The sequence below is a fragment of the Urocitellus parryii genome, chromosome 1 (genome assembly GCF_045843805.1).
Source record: "Urocitellus parryii isolate mUroPar1 chromosome 1, mUroPar1.hap1, whole genome shotgun sequence".
Taxonomy (NCBI): Eukaryota; Metazoa; Chordata; class Mammalia; order Rodentia; family Sciuridae; genus Urocitellus; species Urocitellus parryii.
The window spans coordinates 102,458,572-102,481,602 of record NC_135531.1 but is presented as its reverse complement, the minus strand read 5'-3'; the positions used below and the strand labels follow the sequence as shown (position 1 = coordinate 102,481,602).

General features: G+C 38.9%; 1 protein-coding gene across 1 annotated transcript in view; it reads left to right on the top strand.

Moving 5' to 3' along the window:
• The first annotated feature begins 11,176 nt into the window (after nt 1–11,176).
• Nucleotides 11,177–23,031, top strand: part of Htr4 (5-hydroxytryptamine receptor 4) — a 102,575-nt gene continuing 90,720 nt past the window's right edge. Inside the window, exon 1 of the mRNA XM_077796847.1 lies at nt 11,177–11,253. Coding sequence (XP_077652973.1) covers nt 11,177–11,253 — 77 coding nt within the window. The remainder of the gene's footprint in view (nt 11,254–23,031) is intronic.

The window sequence follows — 23,031 nt, the reverse complement described above, 5'->3', positions numbered from 1 at the left end:
ATTCTGGATGAGCCAAAACTGAAATTTCAGGAAGTCTAAATTGAGGTGTAGACCTCCTTGTAGTTGACCAGGGTCTGCTTTCCTATTCTTCTACTAAGAACAATGCTACCCTTAGAATTAGAGATTGATAGGAGCCTGTAGTGGCTCCAGGCTGGGGAGAAGAGACAGAAGTTACTCTAAAATGCTTGTTTCTCCTTGGGATATTCGGATCAGCTCTATTATAAGGATATTGTAACAACAGAAACCAGAAAAAAATATTTTATGGCTCTTGACAATAGAAAAAATAAAATGAAATCTGTGGTGGGTGGAAATCTGCCTTAATGTAGAATGTCAAAGATAAATGATTTCCCTGAGAACACAGAGGTACCTTATGTTATATAATAATGGTCCCTCAAGGCCAGCTTTCCATCACCAGCCCTGCAGGGGAAGTGGTGGTGGTGTGACGATGTCAACTTTGACAGAGCAAGAAGTCAGTGTTGGTTCATACCCACTCAAGGAGCCTTCCTGTGCAGCACGAATACAAACCCACTTAGATAAGGAGTGGATGGAATGGATTTTTATTTTATTTTTTAAAATCTTTATTTATTGATTTTTTTAGGTGTAGATGGACACAACACAATGCCTTTATTTTTATGTGGTGCTGAGGATCGAACCCGGGTCCTGCCTGTGCTAGGCGAGCGCTCTACTGCTGAGCCATAATCCCAGCCCTGGAATGGATATTTTAGAATCTAAGTTCCTTATCTGAAAATAATATCACCACCTGTGGTAATAATCACAACCTCTCTGAATTATGTGGTTCAAATAGGAATAGTTGGGAGAGCGTTTGCCACCTGAAAAATGATTCCAGAAGTAATTTTTACAAATCTATCCGTGAGGGTGTGTCAGACTTTATTGCATATGTGCACTCTCCTCAGATGTTTCCATATGTTTAGCCATTGTTGATTACTGCACCTGGCTGCTAATGGTCCCGGGTGAATAGCAATGCGTTTCCTTGGCCCACCATTTCCTGTGCTATCTATCGTTGTCTGGGAGGCAGATAGGTTCAGATTTATGTGAGAAAATATTTAGCATCACAAATTTGTGCACAGAGGCTATTTTTCCAGTGGAAATCCTTTGCCTTACTTTATGTGTGATTTTTCCAATCATCTTCTCTTGTTGGGGGGGACAGCTATTGTGAGCTCCTGTGGGGAAGCATAATGGTCAGCCCATGTTTGTTCTATTTTAGATAAGTAAAATTCACCCCAGTGCTTGGCTATTTAACTGGTTTGAATAATGTCTAATTCTTCTTATTTCATGTGGCAAGGGACACATGTAGAAACTTAGAGCTGTGGGCCTCCTTCTTGTTTCCTTTAATGTACTAGATATAGGGATAGCCTCTATGTTGTCATTCACCTGAAGTCCTCTAACCTTGGCTTGCACCTCTGGTATTGGGACGGATCACTACACTCAGATTCTGCAGGATGATCCTGGTGATTAGGGCAGGGATGAGGGGGAAACTCTAGAATGCCTTCCCTGTCTTCCAGAGGTCCACCACTGCTCACACTGACACTTGTCTCAAATTCTGGACAGTTTGTAGGGTTGAACATCCCAGTTCCTTTATGGTTGGACAAGGCTCTGACTCGCTCTAGCCAATGGGTAGCTGAGTGGAAGTGATGTAAGTCACTTTCTGGCTGGAGCATTTTCTTTAGTTTGTAACTCACACACTTGCTTAACCCCCTACTTTGCCACCCCCCAACCCCACCCCAGAGTTCTGTTTTTTATTAGCATGGCACCTGGTGGTTACTCCATCTGTCTGGGACCCTAAGTAAGTGTGATGAGTAGAATCTCCCTAACAATCCTGAATGGGCAGGTGCAGTGAGTGAAAACTAAGCCTTTGTTTCTGAGTATGGAGGATTGGGGGTTCTTGCTGGAGTATCATCCAGCCCATTCCAAATGTCAAAATGATGGCTGAGAACCCATTATCAGAAATCTGATCATTATGGCATTTCAGCATTACTGTTGGATTGAAGTTGTAATATGAGGAGAAAAGTATTTGTTATTTTCCTAGTGTGAGCTGAATTCTACTTTCCAGTATATTCCCTGATTAGGAGAGTCATACTCCTAGGAGACAGTTTAGAGATTGGAGTTGACCACTTCAGCACCTCTGAGTCTTTGGCCTCAAGGCTGAGATCTGTATTTCCTGTGAGCAGGGAATAACTCCAAACCCTACTTACTGGTTAATTCTGTCTGAGTAACTCTGGATCAGCCTCATCTGTGACAGTTCTTGGTGTTCTAGCACTATAGCATTCATTTTCTTTAAGATTAAGAATGCTCTTGCTGAGGGTGCCCTATGTTCTGAGGTGAGGGGGCGAGGGGCAGTGGGAAAGCCTTAGGATCAAGGGATTGAATATGCTGAGAAAGTCAGTGGCTTGCCAGAGTCGGAATGCAAGAGTTCCTGAGAGAGGAGTGAGGGCTGGAGAGTGGCCTATTCTAAACTGAAATAACTTAAGACATGTAACTACTGGTGATGGCAAGTTCAAGATTTGAACATGGGAGTGAAGTAACTGAGGAAGTAAGGAGCATAAACTCACATGAGGAATACAGGTCTAGAAATGTGTGGTGCTCAAAGGAGTTACCAGAAAAGAATTTTAAGAGGCCAGCATTTGTGCTTATCTGTATTCCAGATCTTTTAATTTTAACTTTTAGATCATAATTTAATAAATTATGATCAACGTATTTGTATTAAATTAGTACATCATGGAAATTAGGAGAACAGCTTCCTGAGTTAGAAAGACCTGTGTTCACATTCTAAAATTTACTGTTCATTACCTAGGTGGCTTATGTCATTCAAGTCACTGAGACTGTTTCTTCACCTTTAAATTGGATATAGTAATAAAACCTTTTTCCATAAGCTTATTGTGGAAAAAATAAAGTGCATGAGGTAATACATGAAAAGCAGCACCTTCCTGGCACACAGTAGCACTTAGACAATGAGAATACCTCTTCTGTCTTCCATTTTCCTAAAAGCGCAGAAGCCAAAGAGGGCGGGAGGATTGGAAGGCAGCCAGTCCACCCTAAGGCGATGGATGCCCTTATTACATTATAGCGCATCACATTGCATATTACTGCATAGCATTTATTTTCAAGCTAACTACAAGATTAATTTTTCTCTTTCAGCAGTTTCTAGCACAGCATTTCTACCCCATAAATTATTCTGAGAAAAAAAAAAAAAAATAACACACATACAGACACACCAGAATGCCACAAACTCAATTTGTAAATATTGACAAATTAGATAGATATTCATAACATGATGAAATACGGCTTTTTATGGAAGTTGTGTATTGCAGCTGTTAAAAATCCTTCAGGGCTGTGAGGAAAATCTCAAAACTAGAGCAGATCTTTCTAATTTTATTGATAGGAAAGTGGTGTGTGTCCTCTGCCTCTGCTCTGTCCTCTCCAAGCCTTGCCATTCACTGAGTCTCTGTAACTGCAGATGCCCAGGACTGATAAATCAGGAGTACTCCAGTGCATTCATGAGATAAAACACCTGAGTTCAAGAAATAAGTTGAAAAAATTCACAGCAATGGCTTGGGAGGCTGAGGAAGGAGGATGACAAATTCAAAGCCAGCCTCAGCAATAGTGAAGCCCTGTCTCTAAATAAAATATGAAAAAGGGCTGGGGATGTGGTTCAGTGGTACAGTGCCCCTGGGTTCAATCTATAGAACTTAAAAATAAATGAATAAATAAATAAAACCTGCCATGCTCTTGAAAGTTATTATACTTTTCTGTTCCAGTGGTTCTCAATTGCCTCATATCAACCCTGACCCTCCTCTTTCTTAAAAAAAGTAAAATAAAATTAAAGCCCATTTATTATACTGAAGTGAGATCCGTGGGTACTATAACCTTATATATACATAAGTAAAAATTATCAACATAATGCCTTAACTGGAACACAAAGAAACAATAAAAAGGGAAGTGATTTGTAATAACATATTACATATTTGAGTCTGTAAATGCTCAGGCTCATCTGCATTAGAAGTCATAATAAAGCAGTCAGACCTGTGTCCTCGTACATTGAATCAGCATGTGACAACTACCAACAAAGTCTAAAACAAGTATGTTTTGTTGGCAGCTCTGATATCATGAACCACTGTAGGTGGTATGTAGCAAGTACTTGCTCTGAACAAAATGCCATCTTCTCTTCATTTAGTGTGTAGAAATCACCATGCAAAAATAATTATTGTATTTTTATGTAAAAGGAGTTGAATTCTAGATTAGGTGATTATGAACAAGCTTTCCAAATACCTAAATGGCTTGCAGGACATGCTAAAATCATGGAGAATGTGGGAGTGATTCTCCATCTTATTGTTACATGTCACCTGTCCTTCCCCTAAAGGACTGCAATGCTCCCCACTCATTATGACCATGACCCAGTGTCCCACAAAATACTCCTCCAGGCCCTGAGGATGATACCATTTCTGCTGAGAACCATGTTCTAGATAAATTGACTGGCATACATCCAAGGAAAATGTTTTAAGTTCCTGCAACCCATCCTTACAGATAAATAAATCCACCCATTGCCCCCTCATCTTTATATATCAGACAGGTCAAAATGCATATCTCCGACCTCCTCCTGATCTGACCCTTGCTGACTTCATCTGGCCTGGTGCCTGTCATTGTGCTCTTTCTTAATCTGCTAGACTAACTCACATAGTTCTCACTGCTACACTTACAACCATACAACCATACAGCCTTTTTTCTCAGTAACTCCTGTTCTCCTTTAAATCTTAGCTCATTGACCACTTCCTTGTTAAAAGCGTTTTTCTAATCTCCCATCAACTCAAGGCTGCCATGTGTACTTCCACCTATAGCATCCACTGAGGCTCTGATTTTCCATATATTTGCTTACTGGATTCATCTCTCTCTTCCCAGTAACCTCTGAGCTTCCTGAGGAAAGGGACTAGCTTATTATCTCTTCGTAATGTCTAAAATAGTGCATTATCAAATAAGTGCATTATCAAATATTCTGTTGGGCGCATGTCCAAATGATTAGGTAGACAAAGGAATGGGTTTTTTTGTTTGTTTGTTTGTTTTTTGTTTTTACCCTGTTGCTTGGAGAACTTGATACTCTCATGCATGACCTATTTGGCAAGAGTAATGTATTAACTTTCTAGAGTGAAGTGGGACTTGTGAGTACTAAAAAATGCAAGAGAAGATGGAATTCGTTGGTTAGGAAGTCTTAATCTTCAGTTGAACAAGCAGTGCATAAACATACAAATTCTTACAGATTAAAGATCCAATAATATCCTGAAAGAAAATGCCTCCTTTCACCTTCCATTTCTCTGCCCCAAATAGCTGTAATTAACAGTTGGATGGCCATTTTTATGACCATGGCCTCTGGGTACATATACATATGTGTGTGTATATTTATATATATGTGTGTGTGTATATTTATATATATGTGTGTGTGTGTGTGTTTATATGTGTGAGTGTATCTACAGATACACATGCATGCATGCATATGTGCATCTGTCTTTCTCTCTCAACTTTGTCTTCTTTTGGAGTCCTATGATATCATACCATGTATATTTAGCTATAATTTTAAAAATCTATGTATCTACTTAAAGTCTATTTGTGTTCTTTATATATGAGTTGCATCTTTTTATTGCAGGAAGTAAATATTTCAGATATAACAAAAAGTAGTGAAAAAAGTGAAAGAACACTTGTGTTCCCATGAGCTAGGTATATATAATATTACAAATACAGCTGAAACCTTCTGATGAATCAAACAGCTACATCTTTTTTCTCTGTCCCCATTCTACAACTTCTTTGGTTTTATTATCAACTCATTTGCCTGCCTGCAACTTTTTATGTGTTTTTTTTATTTACACATATAAGAATCCCTATCCCTTCTTATTCTTTTTGGCATAGACATGGTAATTAAGGGTATCAAAGTGTGACTTTTTAATGATTTACTCGTGGATTTGTGGATAGTTATACTGTTTCCAAGTGCTCATTTTTACAAACAAGATAGCAACACTTGTACTTCTACTTGCATCTTTGGACTCCTGAGCAAGTGTTGGAGTGTTTCCACAAAATAGATGAAAATGTGCATTCAAAAATTGCTAAGCTCCTGCCAAATTAGCATCCAAAAAATCTTGCCAAAGTATCCTCCCACAGCAGGTCCTGAGAGTGCCCTTTCACACATCCACAACAGAGTAAAAGATTACCTGTGTAGTATTTTTCCAATCTGATGAGCGAAAATTAATTCTTATTGTTTTATGTTACCCCAACAACTTGCAAATGCATGCATCTTTGGGTAAGTTCATAGATGATGTTTAATAAAAATAATAAAAATGAAGAGAAAATAAAAAAGATATATATATATATATATATATATGTGTGTGTGTGTGTGTGTGTGTGTGTGTGTGTGTGTGTAAAACATGACATGCCCTATGACAACAGGGGCCACGTCTGTCTCATTCTGCACTGTAGTCCAAGCGTCGTAAATATGCATCAAATATTGATTTGTATGTTAACTAATGGACCAGAACCTCATCTATACTTAAACATTCTCTAAAGAGATAAGAGAATATGAACTAGAAATAATTGGTGGAAAATGAGTCCTATAATACTTATGGAACACAATGTTATGGAATAAATAGTGAGGCTGAGGGTGGTTAAGAGCCCTAAACTTTGTGGTTGGGAAGATAATGCTTGAATTGAGTTTTGAAAAAGACAATGGAATTGATGAGGACAGACTTCTATGGCCTCTGTTGGATGTAATACTCTCAAGCCTTGTGCAAAAAATAACCCATTTGATTTGCAAGTAGATGATTGAAGTATCTGAAAGCAGCACTTTGATCAAAATGGATAAATACACATTACTGTAGCAAGTGATGTAACCATATTTCCAAGACAGTCCGTAACAGCATCCTTCATTACATAATTTATTCAAATATTTGTTGGATGCCTAGTATATGCCAAGAAAATTCACAAAGCCTCTGCATTGATTATGAACACTAAAATGTACAATATGTTAGATAAAGGCCATGAAGAAACTAGAGCAGCATGGAGAATATAAGAGTGACAAAGTAGGCTGCATTAGTCATGGTGGTCAGGAGTGTCCTCTTTGATGAGGCCACTATTAACATAGTCCTAACTGAAGGCAAGGAGGGAACCCAGTGGACATTTAGGAGGTGAGTATTTTGGGAAGGAAATGCTTCACATGCAAAGGTCAGAGTGCACTTGATATATTGGAGAAACAGTGAGGAGGCTTTTGTGGATGGAGCAGTTGGGAGAAAGGATAGCTCAAAAGGTGCCAAATTCCATGTACTCTTGAAGACCATGGTAGGAATTTGGATTGAGATAGAAAGCCATTGAAGAATTCTGAGAAGGGAACACACATTTTCTGACTCAGGTATTGGAGACATAACTCTTTTGTGTGGAAAATAGGCCATAAGGGCTGAAAGTCGAAAGACAAAAACTTACTGTAAGAAATAAACTTGTACAAAATAGGTTTGAGGTGATGGTGGCTTGGACTAGTATTAATTGTGCAAATGATAAGAAGTGGCAAGACTTAGGATGAAATTGTAAACTCTAAAGTATCCCTAGAAAGGAAAAGAATTTGCAAAATATATTAAAATTATTACTTCTTTATAGCAACTTCAGGTAGATGGCAAAAACTGAGAATCTGTTCCTTTAAGCTTGACAGCTTAAAGCTACATTTACAATAGATTTTTTTTTTTTTTGCATCAGGAGCTCCAATTAGTAAGATAATAACTGGTTGGAGACACAGTACTTGCAGATTCAATGTACTTATCTAGACAATTTTATGAACAAAGCTAGATATATAGACAATGCATTTTGCAAAAATAACTTGTGCATTAGGAATATACGTTTCATTTGAAAAATTGTGGAAAGGTATAAAGAAGAAATTCAATTTCTTCTAAAAACATCACCTAGACATATCTATGTTGAATGTATGTAATTATAATATATGGGTTTAATGTAATGTAATTATAATAAATGTGTTGTTGCGTGTGTTAGTATCATTTACCTGTGTATGTACATACATACATACATATGTGAATAGGTATGTACCTATGTATATCTCATACATGTACCAAGCATGCATTTAAATTTTGCTCCATGATAATCAGGCGTAAGGAATCAAACATTTCTTTCAACCTCTAATTAACTTTTCTATGTACCTTTTGAGGAAGGTCTGAAGTGGAAATTTAATCTTAGTCACTTTGTGGACCTCTTCTTCTTTTGGGGTCAAGCTGAGCGTTAACTTTTCAGTCTGCACTGGCCACCAACACCTCTACCTGGTCCCCCCACAGTGGTAGACTCTGCTGCTTCCATGCAAAGCTGAATACTGGGGCCTTTCATCTGAGTGGTCTGCCTCTGGGCACTGAGGGAGAGAGTGAGGTTCCTTCTCTTTTTTAAATCTGAAACCCTGCCTTCTGCAAGTCACAGCTCTTGAACCTTATCCTTCCCCAGCTGGCTACTTCTGAGTCTAGATCAGGTGATTTTGCTCCTGCCAGGAAATTTTATTTTCAGCCCTGCATCTTGAAAACCCAAGCTAAAGTTGCTGAGAACCCAAACACAAATCTTAGTGTTGTTCTTGGGAAAGAGAAGGAGGATAACCTCTCATTCCTTCTAAACATTTTGTGGTTTTAAGAAAAAGTTCACAATCTTAATCTTTTTTTTCTCTCTCTCTCTGGATTAATTATAAATATAGAGTTTTTTCCTACAGAAAATAGAGCTTTTTAAATTGTTTTACACCTATTTTTAGCATTGTAGAGTATTTATGAAAAACTTTCCCTAGTCATTAGATATCCTTTTCAAACCTGGATTTCAATGGCTGTTTAAATTGTCTATGTAAATGATACTCAAATTGAGACATATAGATTGTTTCCACTCTTCCCAATAATGAACAACATTGTTGGGAATAATAATGAAAATAAATCTTTATGTACTGCTCTAATAATTTTTTTTAAGAATGCATACTAGAGGTGGAGGTTTGGAGCATGAATGCTCTTAAGGCTCTTTCAACTTTTGTTACAACCAACCTGGGGACATGCTGTAGGTAATACAGTTCACAGGTTTGTCAGGCTGGAAGGTCACAAAAGGCATTATATTTTTTAAAAAAAATTAGTTGTAGATGGACACAATACCTTTATTTTTATGTGGTGCTGAGGCTCGAACCCAGGGACTCACATGAAGTGCTCTAATGCTGAGCTCTACCCACAGCCCCACAGCAGGCATTTTAGATGCACCTACTGTGGAGCACTCTCTTTGGCTTAAGAGAGGCCTAATAGCATGTGCAGGAGGAGAAGAAGTGAGTAGGTTTAACCCAGGTACTGAACGTCCATGTCTAACCTCGGGTAATCTACCATTATTCTCTACCTGCCTTCCTCCATCCCCTGTCCTCCACAGCCTTCTCTCCTGCATTGTGTGAGTAATGGCACAGGGAGGGGGGTGCAAGCTCATTGATGGTGAGCTACAAAGCAGAAGTGTAAAAAATTCTGCTGTTCCATCAAGATATTGGATACTCCCTACTTCTATTATGCTTACAGTAGCTCCACATGCTCCAGATTCCTACACCTTTCATTTGTATGAATTTTCAACTTCACCTTCTTTCTTTTTTTTTCATATCTTCATACATGTATTTTGTATAATGATGACCATCTCCCTTAACTTCACCTTCTTTCTATGAACTTTCGGCACATTTTTTTTTTCTTATCTGCTCTGCCACATTTGCTTTTCTACAAGTTCTGTCTGGAAAATCTTCAGTACATCCTTATTCACCATCTCCATTCTCTGGATATAATTTATACTTGTCATTTCAACAGGCCCCTGCCAAATTACAGCATTCTGTTATAATGATCAGTCATAGACCAGGCTTCGTATTTTCCTGTACTGTGAACTAGAAGGACCAGCTCTAGCTAGTATATATGTGAAATGAAAAGAAAAGATGAAAAAGAATAGATAATATTTATAGAGTATTTACTACATGTCAGACAATATTCTAAATGTTTTATGTGTATTTCCTTAATTCTCACAACAACTTCAGTGCCCAAGAGATGACTAGAAAATAGGAAGAACTGTTAGCCTTTAGTATATGACCTGTGACAGGCCTCTGATACGCTCTGGAGAAACTTATTAACTTTTTAGATGTTGGTATATGAAGTCAATAAGCTGTAACCCAAATGGGTGTTTGGTAGGCATGATATACCTGACTCAGGGAGTGGTTTAGACACAGGATTAAATAGGACTATTGAGTTGTAGAAAAAGGGAGAAAAACACCTGTGTTGATTATTAGAATTTAAGCTTCTTTTGGGTGAGGGCTACCTTGTTTGTGTTTTCATTTGTTAAATATGTTTGCTGTGCTAGGCTGTGCCAATACCAAATGAGTAAGACAGTGTGTGTGGGGGGGAGCATCTTTAAATGAATATTTAAAAATACTGTAATAAGGTATGATATGTAATTATAGGGTGGCATAGAAGTTTTTAGAGACATATTGGGGTGGAGGATGGCCTCTCATAGAATAAGATATTTTAACCAAGTACCAAAGGACATGAAAGGGCTTACCAGGTAAAGAAGAGGAAGAATAGGAAGAGGTCAACACAGGCATGACATCTACCTGAAGATTTGTTATTTTACTGAAATTGTAATGGAGAGACATCACGGGATTTTGGACCAGGGAGAAGAGGTTAGCAAATTTTTTTCCTGAAAAGAGAAAAATCCACATTTTGACATCAGTGCTGAGAATGGTTGGGAACAGGCTGAACTACCAATTAAAAGGTAGCTCATTTGCTCATTTATTCATTCATTCATGCATTTGTTCTACAGATACCTTTTCAGTGCTGGCATGTGCTGGTCACTCTTTTATACATCATTAAACGTGACAGACCAAGTTCCTGCTTTCAGTGATCTGACACTGAAGTCATTCTAGGCTGTGTGTGGAGTGGCACACGCCAGGTAACAGCTGTGAGATCAATAATACAAGACAAGGGAGTGAGGGAAGGGGAGGGTCTATTTTAAATGTGTGTGGCCAGGAATGTCTTTCTGCATGGGTGAATCTGAACAGAGACCTGAAGCCGTGTGGATTCCTCGGGACAGAGAGCCAGGAGGATGGAGGGACTCAGGTGAGGGCAGCATCAGGTGAGAGACCTCAAGTGAGAGCATGACTGGCTCATTCTGGGAACAACAAGGAAGCCCGGAGCCTTCACAGATGGAGCAGCATGGGAACGGAAGAGAATGGTAAGAGCAGAAGTCAAAGAAGCAGCCAAGAGCCAGTTTTGTAAGATCATTTAGGCTGTGGCAAGGGTTCTTCGCTCAGTAGGATGACAAGCCACACCAGGGCAAATACCCAGGAGATAACTAGAAAATAGTCTAGGAAAAAGCTCATTGTGTCTAGTGGGTGAGGAGTGGACTGGGTGTGGGAAACAATAGGAGCAGCAACACCCTTTGCAGTCACCCAGGGGAAGGAACATGATGCACTTGAAACTAGAGAGACCATAGCAGAGCAGCTGGTAAAGGGTCAGAATCTGGATATATTTTGATGATAGATCTGAATTATTTGCTAAAATATATGCAGTATTAGAAAAGAGGCTTGTCAGTATTGACCCCAGGGTTGGGACTGTAGCTCCATGGTAGAGTCCTTGACTAGCATTGCCAGGCCCCCAGTTCAGCCCCCAGCACTGCAAAAAAAAAGGGGGAGGGGAGGAAGACAGACATATCTCCAGATTTTAGCCTGAGCAATTGGAAAAAACAGATCTGCAACTTGCTGAGACAGGATGGGAAGCCAACTTAAGATACGTTAAATTTCTGCCGTGTAATAAACTAATGGCTAAAGACAGAATGAGTAGTGGGATATCAGTGGTTGGGGTAGTCTAGCGAGGCAAAGACAGAAGAAAGACCTCTGTTAGGTTCGAGACAGCAGTTTGAAGAGAAGTAAGGAGATCTAAAGGATACTCAAAGTAGTTAATGACTTTGGTGAAGGAGAAGAAAAAATTTGTTTAAGATGCTTCTTTTCTGGCATGGTCAGCTGGAATGGTGTTGCTTTCCACTTAGTGAGAGAAGATAGAGTGAATCCCAGATAAATTGGCTCCCTTTGGAGGGTTTTTTGTTATTACCTATGAAACTAGTCTAGAAACTTAGTGGCCCTATACTATATTCTTTAGACCAAATACCACTGGATCCAAAAGAGCAGAGTCATGGAACTTTTTCCATAAAGCTCCAGAGATTAGATTCAGCTTAGCTGACCACACAGTTTCTGTCTTAATTACTCAGTTTTGCCTGGGTAGTGTGAACACAGCCTTAAAAAAAAAAAAAAAAAAAAAAAGACATCTAGGTGCAGTGGTTCATGCCTATAATCCCAGAGACTCCAGAGACTGAGGCAGGAGGATCATGAGTTCAAAGCCAGCCTCAGCAACTTAGTGGGGCCCTAAGCAACTTAGCGAGACCCTGTCTCTAAATAAAACATAAAAAGGACTGGGGATGTGGGGGATGTGGCTCAAGGGTTAAGTGCCTCTGGGTTCAATCCCTGGCCATTGTTTGGCTACACTACATCGAATAACATTAAGCAGTTTCTCCCTTCTTTGGGACATTACATTTTTATGTAATCAGAGGCAAGGGAAGGAAGGGAAACCATAATACTTTGCAACAGTTTGCAAGCCAGGATCCTGGCTAAATATGCAGTCTTGAATGCTTTGGCAATTGAGACCTGAGACAGACCAGCTGCAGCAAAAACTTAGGGTACAGATCATTGTTAGAGAAGGGAATTCTGCTTTCCTTGAGCACTTACCCTTGGGGTAAATGATCAACCACAGTGGAAAGGCTGCGTGTGGTCCAGGCTTTTTTCCTGTGCTGGATTTCTCACCATCACAGAAGTAATTTCAAGGAAATAATCAGTCAAAAACTGAAAACATGCTATGTGTTTTACTACAAAAGAGGACATTTCTGTGCTTTTGGAGCATGTTCCTGAACAATTGTGGGTAAAGAGACATTTGCAAAACAAACCAGAAACCCTATATAGAATCGAAATATAAAGAAAAAGAAATTAATTATCTCTGGAACTGTTTGCTCAGTTACAATCTTGAAAGAATGACTTGTCTCAAAGTGAGTGCTACCCCTTTAATGCATGTGCACTATCATTCAGCATTTTGTTTCCAAGAAGGAAATCCCTGGTAGTTAACATACTGTACAGTAGTGTGGACTTTCACAAATATAGATGTCACCTTGTGGCATCTGTTATGACTTGGGTTTACATTGGGTTGTGGCCTTAGAGAACAGTGTCTTTGATCTTGCTATCCTTTGTATTTTGGGTAGCTTTCAACTCCATTACGCACTATACAGACTTTGAAGTTTTTCTGATTGCAGCATGTGTGATCTTTGGGTCCTCCAAAACTCTAGTAAGAGCTTGCCGTAAGAATTTTATTCCACATGTTCACAGTTGAAAATTGCCTAACTTCACCAGCTGTGCACCAACCACCCCTCTTCTTTTCCTCTTTATCTTTAAGGTCTTCAAAAACAAGGAAAGAGTCCTTTTAAAATTACATTGAAATTTCATTATGCATGATTTCCATCACAGGGGATTTATTCCTTATTGTTCTCCTATTTTCCATAGACAGCATGTTTTTTTTTTTTTAACAAGGCATATAAAGGAATCATTATCAACATTTGGTATCTTAATTTTCTAGACAAAAAGTCAAACTTTGTAGCATGTCTTTTTATGCTAAATTTATTCAGTTATAAATTAGCATGCTTGAGACTTAATGGAAATAGCACTGGACTTGCAATCAAAATGTAAGGGTTTAAACCTGAGCTCCACTACTTGATAGTTGTACGATATTGTCTCTAAACCATGCTGCATGCCAGACTCTTCTGAAAAAGGAGCATCGAGATGTTAGATCACATGATAATTGTGAAGATGAAATGAGCCAACATTAAAAAAGTCTCCTTAGTGCCTTATTTGTCATACGATAGGTGATCAATAATAAATCAGTGTCAAAATCTACCCAATTCCAAGCAGGGGCTCTGAACCTAGTAACATAAGGACATAATTTACAATGTGGGAATGAAAATTAAGATTAAGGGCATCCTTTACAAAGTTCTAGGTCAATGGCTCTCTAAATTGGGACCCTAGACTGGTAGTATCAACATCACATGCCAATTTATTAGAAATGTAAAAATTGTGGCTCTGTCCCTGATGTACTGCATTAGAAACTGGGTGGTTCCAGCAATCCCTGCTTTCACTAAGCCCTCCAGATGATTTCTAATGCTGTTGGCCAGTCTGAAATAATATTGCTATGATGCTACTTATTATGGAACAATTCTTTACAAGTGGTCTTATTCAGTCCTTCTGTAAAAAAAAAAAAAATGGGGGCTGGGGATATGGCTCAAGCGGTAACGCGCTCGCCTGGCGCTGGGTTCGATCCTCAGCACCACATAAAATAAAATAAAGATGTTGTGTCCACCAAAAACTGAAAAAAATAAATATTAAAAAATATTCTCTCTCTGCCTCTCTCCCTCTCTCCTCTCTCTCTCTAAAACAAAAAAAAATGGGGAGGGGAGCATATTGTTAAAAAAAAATAACTAGAGAACTTGAAATTTCCAGGAAGAACTCAAAGTAGTGTAAAATGAATGATAAGAAGATTCTATTCTCCAGAAAGACTTATATTTAATTTTAAAATGTATGACTAGTTTAAGTATAACATCTAGAATGTATCTTGAATGCAGTAATAAATGAAGACAACACAAATGAAAACAAACAGAAGGTTTTATTCAGAGTGTGCTACAGCAAGAGGGTCAGCTACCAACTCTTCCCAAAGCCTGAAAGATGAGTAGGGAAGCAGAAAAGCAGTTTAGAGAAAAAAGCCTTCCGGTGCTCCCTGATTAGAGGTTGCTGGTGGGTGAGAGTGGTACAGTAACAAGAAGTGGGGCCTCTTGTGTAATTGGTTTTGGAGCCTACTTGTCTCTCTCTGGTGGTTCTTGATTTGAACGTAAGTGGGACGACAAAAATAGGCAAGTCTGTAGTCATAGATCAAGTCATAACCATTCTGGACCATTTGCAGCAGAGATTGTCAGAGTGTGTTTGTTATCTATCGTCTGGCTGTTGTCCATTTGTATGTTCCAGTCTTTCAATAAACCTGGGATGGAGGACAGAGTGCATATATATATATGTAGAAAATAACTTTAAGAGGCTACAATTTCATTGCTGCTTGAGTTGGTTATAGCGGGGGAAATGATTAGCAAATTCATTGTCTGTACTATTTCTACTTTAATGAAAAATGTCTTTTTATTTTTATTGGTGCATTATAATTATACATATGATGAGATTCATTGTCATAAATTTAAACATGCACATAGCATAATTTGGTCCATTTTATTTGCCAGTACCACTCCCCCTTTTCCTCTCTTCTTCCTTACCTCTTTTCAATTATTATTTTTTGTATTTTCTTTAGAATCCCTTTTTTATTCCTTTTTCATCTATATCTTCCACATATGAGAGAAAACCTATGACCTTTGACTTTCTGAATCTGGCTTATTTCAGTTAGCATGATGCTCTCCGTTTCCATCCATTTTCCTGCAAATGACATTATTTTCTTCTTTTATGTCTGAGCAAACCTCCATGACATATATATACCACATTTTCTTTATCCATTTATCTATTGTTCCATAACTTGTTTATTGTGAATTGTGCTTGTGTAAACATGGGTATGGGAGTATCACTATAGTATGCTGACTTTAAATCGTTTGGATAAACACTGAGAAGTGGAATAGCTGGGTCATAAGGTGGTTCCATTTCTACTTTTTTTGAGGAAGTTCTATACATATCTTTATAGTAGTTGTGCTAATTTACAATCCCATCAACACTGCATGTTTCTTTTTATCCACATCTTCTTGAGCATTACTATTGGTGTTTTTGATTCTAACTGAAGTAAGATGAAATCTCAGTAGAGTCTTGATTTGTATTTCCTTGATAGCTAAAGATGTTGAACTCTTTTTCACATATTTTTTGGCCATTTTTAATTTCTATTTTGAGAAGTGTCTGTTTGGTTCATTTGCCCATTTATTCATTGGGCTGTTTATACAAATATATTTTAAAAATTAATTCAGATAAACATAAGCACTGGGGATGTAGCTCAGTGGTAGAGCACTTGCCTAGTGTTTGTGATGCCCTGGGTTCAATCCACAGCAACACCAAAAAGCATTACTACTACTACTGCTAATAATATTTTTTGTAAGATATTGCCAATGCAAATATCATGAGTTGAACTCTCCTGCAAGCACTCCAATAGTAATGGATTATGTTCATGGCAAGTAATGAAGAAAGAACATGCATGACATAATTAGTTGTAAAAATGGTGAGTACTATCAAATCAAAAATTGCTTGTAAAAACTGTCGAGAGACTTTTAAAAAGCTGTTCATCTCGAAAGGTCAAAGAAAGAATTCCAATTACAGTTGTCTAAAGTGCTCAAAGAAAGGGATCTCAGAGCCTCCAGAGTCAGGAAGAAGCCTGTCTAAAGTTTAATCCAGCTGAATGGAATGTTGGGACCATCTTGGTCAATACCAATCTCATCACTGTAGAAAAACCCAGGACCTTACATTTAAGATTAATAAAATTCCCACTAGAACAAAAGTAATTTTAGACGTATTATCTCTCTTAAGTCAGAATGTCTGCAATCTTTGTTCTGGCTGTTTATTGGTGAGAGAAAGCAGGCTGGTCAGGAGGGATGGAGGAAGAACTTTCCACAGGAGCATTTGTGCTGCTTGGGATCTTTTGGGACATGCTGTGTGTATCATTTTCAAGGATGTTTCCTGTACAGAAGGCACTCAACAGATGGGAGAGGAGGCGCTCCTTTTGTGTGTGTGTGTGTGTGTGTGTGTGTGTGTGATTAAGAATAATTTTTATTTAGATTGTTTTTTATTTGCTTCTTTTAGTTACACATGACAATAGAACCTACTTTGATCTATTTATACAAACATGGAATATATCTTATTCTAAGATCCCAGTCTTGTGGATGTATGTGATGGTGAGATTCACTGTGGTGTACTCACATATGAACATGCGAAAATTATGTCTGATTCACTTCAGTCCTTCCTGTTACCGTCCTCCCTCCCTTCCCTTCATTCCCCTTTGTCTACTCTACTAAACTTCTGTCCCCACCCCTTATTGTATGTTAGCATCCACATATCAGAGAAAACATTTGACCTTTGGTTTTGTGGTATTGGCTTATTTCCTTTAACACACTAGTCTCCAGATCCTTCCATGTACCACGTGAATGTCGTGATCCTGGGCTGAGCTGGCACTATTTTATTGCAAAGCTAAATATGTGAAATGCAAAATAATTGCTCTGGTGTCCTGTCTACTTTGCTTCCTTTATGACCAGAAGTGGTCCTCCAGTAGTTCTGGAGGACTATCAAGAACACTTGTTCTTTTTTTTTTTTTTTCTTGTCACTTCAAACTTTCTTTTCTTGGTCTTGCAATACCATGCATTCTTCTGGCATTCCTTGGTCATTCTGGACATTTTCAGTGTCCTCTGCCAGCTCCTCCTTCGCGATAGCATTACTTGGTAGTGGAGTTCTTAAAGACCCTGACCTACTTCTTGGGTGATCACATCCCTCTCCAGAACTCTCAGTCCCAGAGAAATGCTGGCCGTCCTGTGTGCACTCCCTGCCTAGTCATTCCCTCTGAATTCCAGATACATATCCAGTCTCCTATTTCACGCCCCCACTTGAATATCTTAGTTATTTCACACTTTACATTTTCCCTTCTCATTAAACTGTACCAACATTTATCTAGGTATGCAAATTAGAAGTGTTTTGCATTTTTACTTTTCTGCACTTACCCATGCAATCTATTAGTCTTATCTATCCTTTACCCCTCAGATATACCTTTATCCCACCCACTTCTCTCCACCTCAGCCCCTCTGATGTAGGCCACTTCCTTTTGGACTCTCACAAGGACCCCTGGCAGTTTTACTTCTCTGTTCTCACATATTCACTCCCCACGCTGTCATTGCTCTGCTTACAACAGTTCTGTATCTTCTCATTTACCTTCCAATAGAACATCCACTGCTCACCAGAACATGACAAACGCTCAGAGCATATGTAGCTCCTGATTCCTTTTCTGAGCTTATCTCAATAGGTCAGCCCCTGCTGTTCCCCTGTTATAGTGAACACAAGGTCTTGCCTGTCTCAGGGCCTTTGCATCCGCTCTTCTCTCTTCCTCCCGAATCCTCTGATTTCTCACTTCTGAATCCTCTGCAAAGATCAAAGTTCGGCCAAACATCATCTGCAGTGTTCTCTGGCTACCAGTCATTGCCCTCTATCCTACTCATCTCTATCACACTGCCATGTTTAGGCCTGTTATAATCTTGCTACTCCAAGTGTGATGCAGGAACCAGCAGCACCAGCATGACTACCTCAGGCTGGACAGAAATACAGAATCCCAGACCTCACCCCAGACCTACAAAGCCAGAATCTCCATTTTGATAAGATCCCTGGTAGGTTTATATAAACATGAAAGTTGGAAGCACTGATCTGGCTGCATTGACTGCCTTAACTGCCCTGTACATTGTACGAGTTCTGTGAGGCAGGGACTCTGTTCATTTCCAGCACACTACTTAGCAGGTGGTTGGCGCTCAATACATATTTGATGAATGAAAGATTCAATCTAATTTTCTCAATTAATCCATGAAGAAACAGGCTCAGAGAAGTATTTGGAAGTCACACAGGTTCTTGTTAACAAATCCAGTGCAAAACCAATCAAAAAGTATCTTCCTGCCTGTGAAAAAAGTGTGTGTGTGTGTGTGTGTGTGTGTGTGTGTGTGTGTGTGTCTGTGTGTAACACAGCATAACCTATAACTTCCTCTGCTATGGGGCCTGTATAGGCTTCTGGTATTGATGACAATTAGTTCTTTGTATTATACTCTGTCATTTACAATCTAGTCTCACATACACTAACCTAGGTGGAATCTTGCCCAGAATTAATGTCTTTATGTTTTCTTTCGTTAAAAACAGAGAAAATGGAAAGCATAGACAACAAATTGTGGAATTTCTTTATTAATGGATTGAAAGATCACTGAAAAAGCTAAAACAAAGAAGAGAGAGTAAAAGTTTTCATAAGATTAGCTGTCAGGGAATCAATTCAGGGTAGGGGACAACTCTTTGGCCAGATGAGAGTCAGCTGGTAGTAAGTAGTTGACAGTACTCTGAGGGCGTCAGAGGCAACCCAGGAGTCAAAGATGAATTGACAAAAGTGATGCCTAATTTATTTTAATTATTGTTATTGGATTTACATTTAGTTCAATGGACAGTTCTTCCTAATTAAAAGATCTCTTTCTGTGGCTGAATTTTGCTTGTCACTCACAGGTTACAGTTGAGCTATTTCTGGCTCTTAATTGGCCTGTCACAAATGAACCGTATCTTGAACTTGGTGCCCTCTGATCCTGACATCTTCTTGATTTGAAATACATGCTCTCTGGAGCCAGATGTGTTCATCCCAAGCATTCTGAATCTTTCCTCCCACTAGAGGATGTGTTTAAATCATGGGTTGTAGACAAGAAAGGGACCTAAAACAACCCAGCCCAGCCTGCCCCTCATACAGGAGCCCCAAATAGTGTCTGGGCGTCTGGTCATCCATGTATTCTTTTTTATTGTAATAAAGTATAAATAACATGAAATTTTTCATTAATATGTAAAACAAGCATTTTAAGTGTATACTTCAGTGATATTAAGTACATCTGTAAAAGTGTGAAACTGTTGATACAACTGCCTATTTCCTGCATTCTTCCATCATCCCAAACAGAAACTCTATACGTATTAAATAATACTTCTCTATTCCCCTCAACTCTGGGTTATGAGGTTCTACCTCTTTCCCTTTAAGAATTTGCCTATTCTGGATTTCCATATAATTGGAATCATAGATTTATCTTTTTGTGTCTAGTGTATTTCATTTAGCAAAACATTTTCAGGGTACACCATCCTGCAACATGTGTCAGACCTTCATTCCTTTTTATGGCAAAATAATATTCCATAGTATGTATATACAACATTATGTTTATTTATATGCTCATGGACGCTTGGGTAATTTCCACCTTTGAGCTCTTATGACTGATCCCACTGTGAACATTGGTATGCAAGTGTCCATTTGTATCTCTGTTTTCAAGTATTTGAGATATACTTTTTACCTTTTGAGAAACCACAAAACACTTTCCAGAGTGGCTGTACCCTTTTACATTCCCACCAGCATTGTATATGGGTTCCAATTTTCCTACATTCATGCCAACTTTGTTATATTTTTATTTATTTATGTATCTTTCTATTTATTTTTTTTATTTAATGGTTGTCCTCTTGCACATGAAGTTGTATCTCAGTGGGCCCAGGTGTTCTTCAATTCTTTCTGTACCGGGGAGCTTAATATAACACCAGGAAGGCATCGCAGATTATTTTTAGTTGCTAGGTGATTCTTTTCATCCACCACTAAATCTGTCTGTCATCTACTGAGAGCACTCAGCCTTGGTTGCACATCAGAATCACTGAGAGCTTAAAAAAAATCCAATATTCAGGCTGCAAGCCACATCAGTTAAATCAGTGTCTTTGAGAGTAAGGCCCCAGAATCAGCATTTAAAAAATCTCCTTGAAGACTTTGCAGCTAGGGTTGGAAACCTCTGCTTAAAGCCCACTCACTGATCCCTCCTAACCACACAACCCAGGCATCATAAGCTGTGACATCTACCGCTGATCCCTCTCTGACAACCCCTATGCAATAGCCAGCCCTCACGGGCAGTCCCGACCTCCTCACCCTTCCAGATTTTCTCCCTAGAGTGCATGTACCAGTTGCTATTTCTCATATTTTCATGTGTATCTGTTTATCATCTGCCTTCTGAGTTGCTTCTTGCTGTTTCCCTGGGTCATATGATGCCCACCATGGAGCAGGTGCTCAAAAAATAATGTTGAATGAGTGAGTCTGTAAACCTAATTTTTTTTTTCAAATGACAGTCCTTCAGGTAGTTTTAAAAAAACAGCTTTGTCTTATCCCTGTGACTTCTCTTTACTAGGTAAAATCTCCCATATACTTTCAACCAATTTTCAAAAGTGTTGAAAAAACTAACCTCACCATTATGAGCATAGTCTGTCTTTCACTCAATCAGCAAACAATAGAATATTTATTGTGTACTACATATACCTACATGCTACTCACACCATAGACTAGATATTGTGCCAGGCACTGGAAGAGTGAAAAAGATAACCAAAGTCTGGGTTGGGGTGTACCTCAGTGGTAGAGCCCTTCCCTAGCACACACAAGATCCCTGGGTTCAATCCCCAGCACCTTTAGTTAATAAAAGTAACTAAAGTCAATATGTGAGGGTGATAAACAGAAATAATCAATAAAAAGTCATTTCAATAACAACAAATGGTATAAAGAAATGAAAAATGTTTGTTGGCAGTAGCATATTAAATGTGAGTTGAATTTGATATGAGATCCGAATGACAAGGAGTATTCAGTCAATTAAGAAGCACTTGAGAAAAGAAATACATCAAATACAGGGTCCTAATTGGGGGGTGGTGGTTAGAGGGACTCTGAGTCAGAGCCTGTAAGCAGCACAAGGAAAAGAACCACCATCACCTCCTTTGTTGGATACTTCACCTTACTTGATATGGCCTAAAATCAAATAAGTTTTCCATGGCCACATTATCCTTTTGTTGTCTTTTCCCACATTTTATTAAATCTTCCCTGTCCAATATTTGTACTGTTGATAGTTGGCACTTAAATGTGGAAGGGTGATTTAGGAGCACATACCTTTTCTTTTCATCTGTATCCAGCCCTGGATATTTAAATCAATCAATCTGTAGAAACCCTTCTCAACATAGTGGAGGAACTTTCTCATTCTCCAACCACAGTAAGGCTGGTTTCTCATCCCATTTGGCACTTTGTCTCCTGTGCCTGCCTAAAGGAAGAAGTTGGAACAAAGCCAGACTTGACAGACTGCTGCCATTGAGGGTCGGTGCCTACCTTGATTTATCAGTCAAAGGAGTTCAGTAAGAACAGATAATCCTTCATTTCTGGACCTTGTGTTCTCAGTGGTGGGCTTCCAGGATGAGCAGCCTCTAATGTGTTCTGACAGCTCAGATCCCCAATTTCCCCCACATTTCCCAAATGTGGGGTTTGGGTTCAGGAGTTTTAAGATCCTTTGGAGCTTCATTAAAACAAACATTTTATTAACACAATTAAAATAAAATGTTTTCCTGTAACGTTGGAATAACCTGCAGATATTATACTTTCATTAATAGAGGTCACTCACTTCAAGTTAATAAAGCAAGTTTTTGACTTAGACCAGGAAGGAAGAATTTGTAGATTAAATCAGATGCTGAAATTGACGAGAAAATAAATTTGAACTGTAAAAAAGTGACATCTGCTAGGTACCAAGAGAAGTGGAGTTGAGGGCAGCTGCAGAAGCCCCTCAGCTCATTGGTTGGCTACTGTCTGTCCTCTGCACCTCAAAAAATCTGATCTCCTCTCCTTGGGGCAGCCCACCTGTGAACAGTGGCTTCTGTGTGGGCTGGACTTGGGTACTGAAAACAGAGTGACCCTTGTATGCCTGCAGACCCTGGTTCCAGGTACTGTCATTCATTCATGCAGCGCCATCCTTCCTTCATCTGACAAAAGTGAATGACACATTAACCATACAGCAGTGAATACAACAGCTGAGGTCCTTGACTTGTGCAGCTTATAATATAGTTGGATTAGACATGCGAAACGGTAATCTTCCAAATACATTTCTGAATACCTGCTGAGGTGTAGTCTCTGAAGGGAAACCATGAATTATTATCGGATGGAGAATAGCTGTGCAACCATTGGCTAGTGTGTTCACCTCTTTGGCCTCATCTCTTTATTATATAGAAGTTAGCCAGGATGGCCTGTCCACTGATGGATTCAGACCCTGGCATGTATTCAGTGCATGATAAATGTCTGCTGCAGCTGCTTCCTGAAGGTCAATGAGGAAAAGACAAGTTTTCTTTCCCATGTC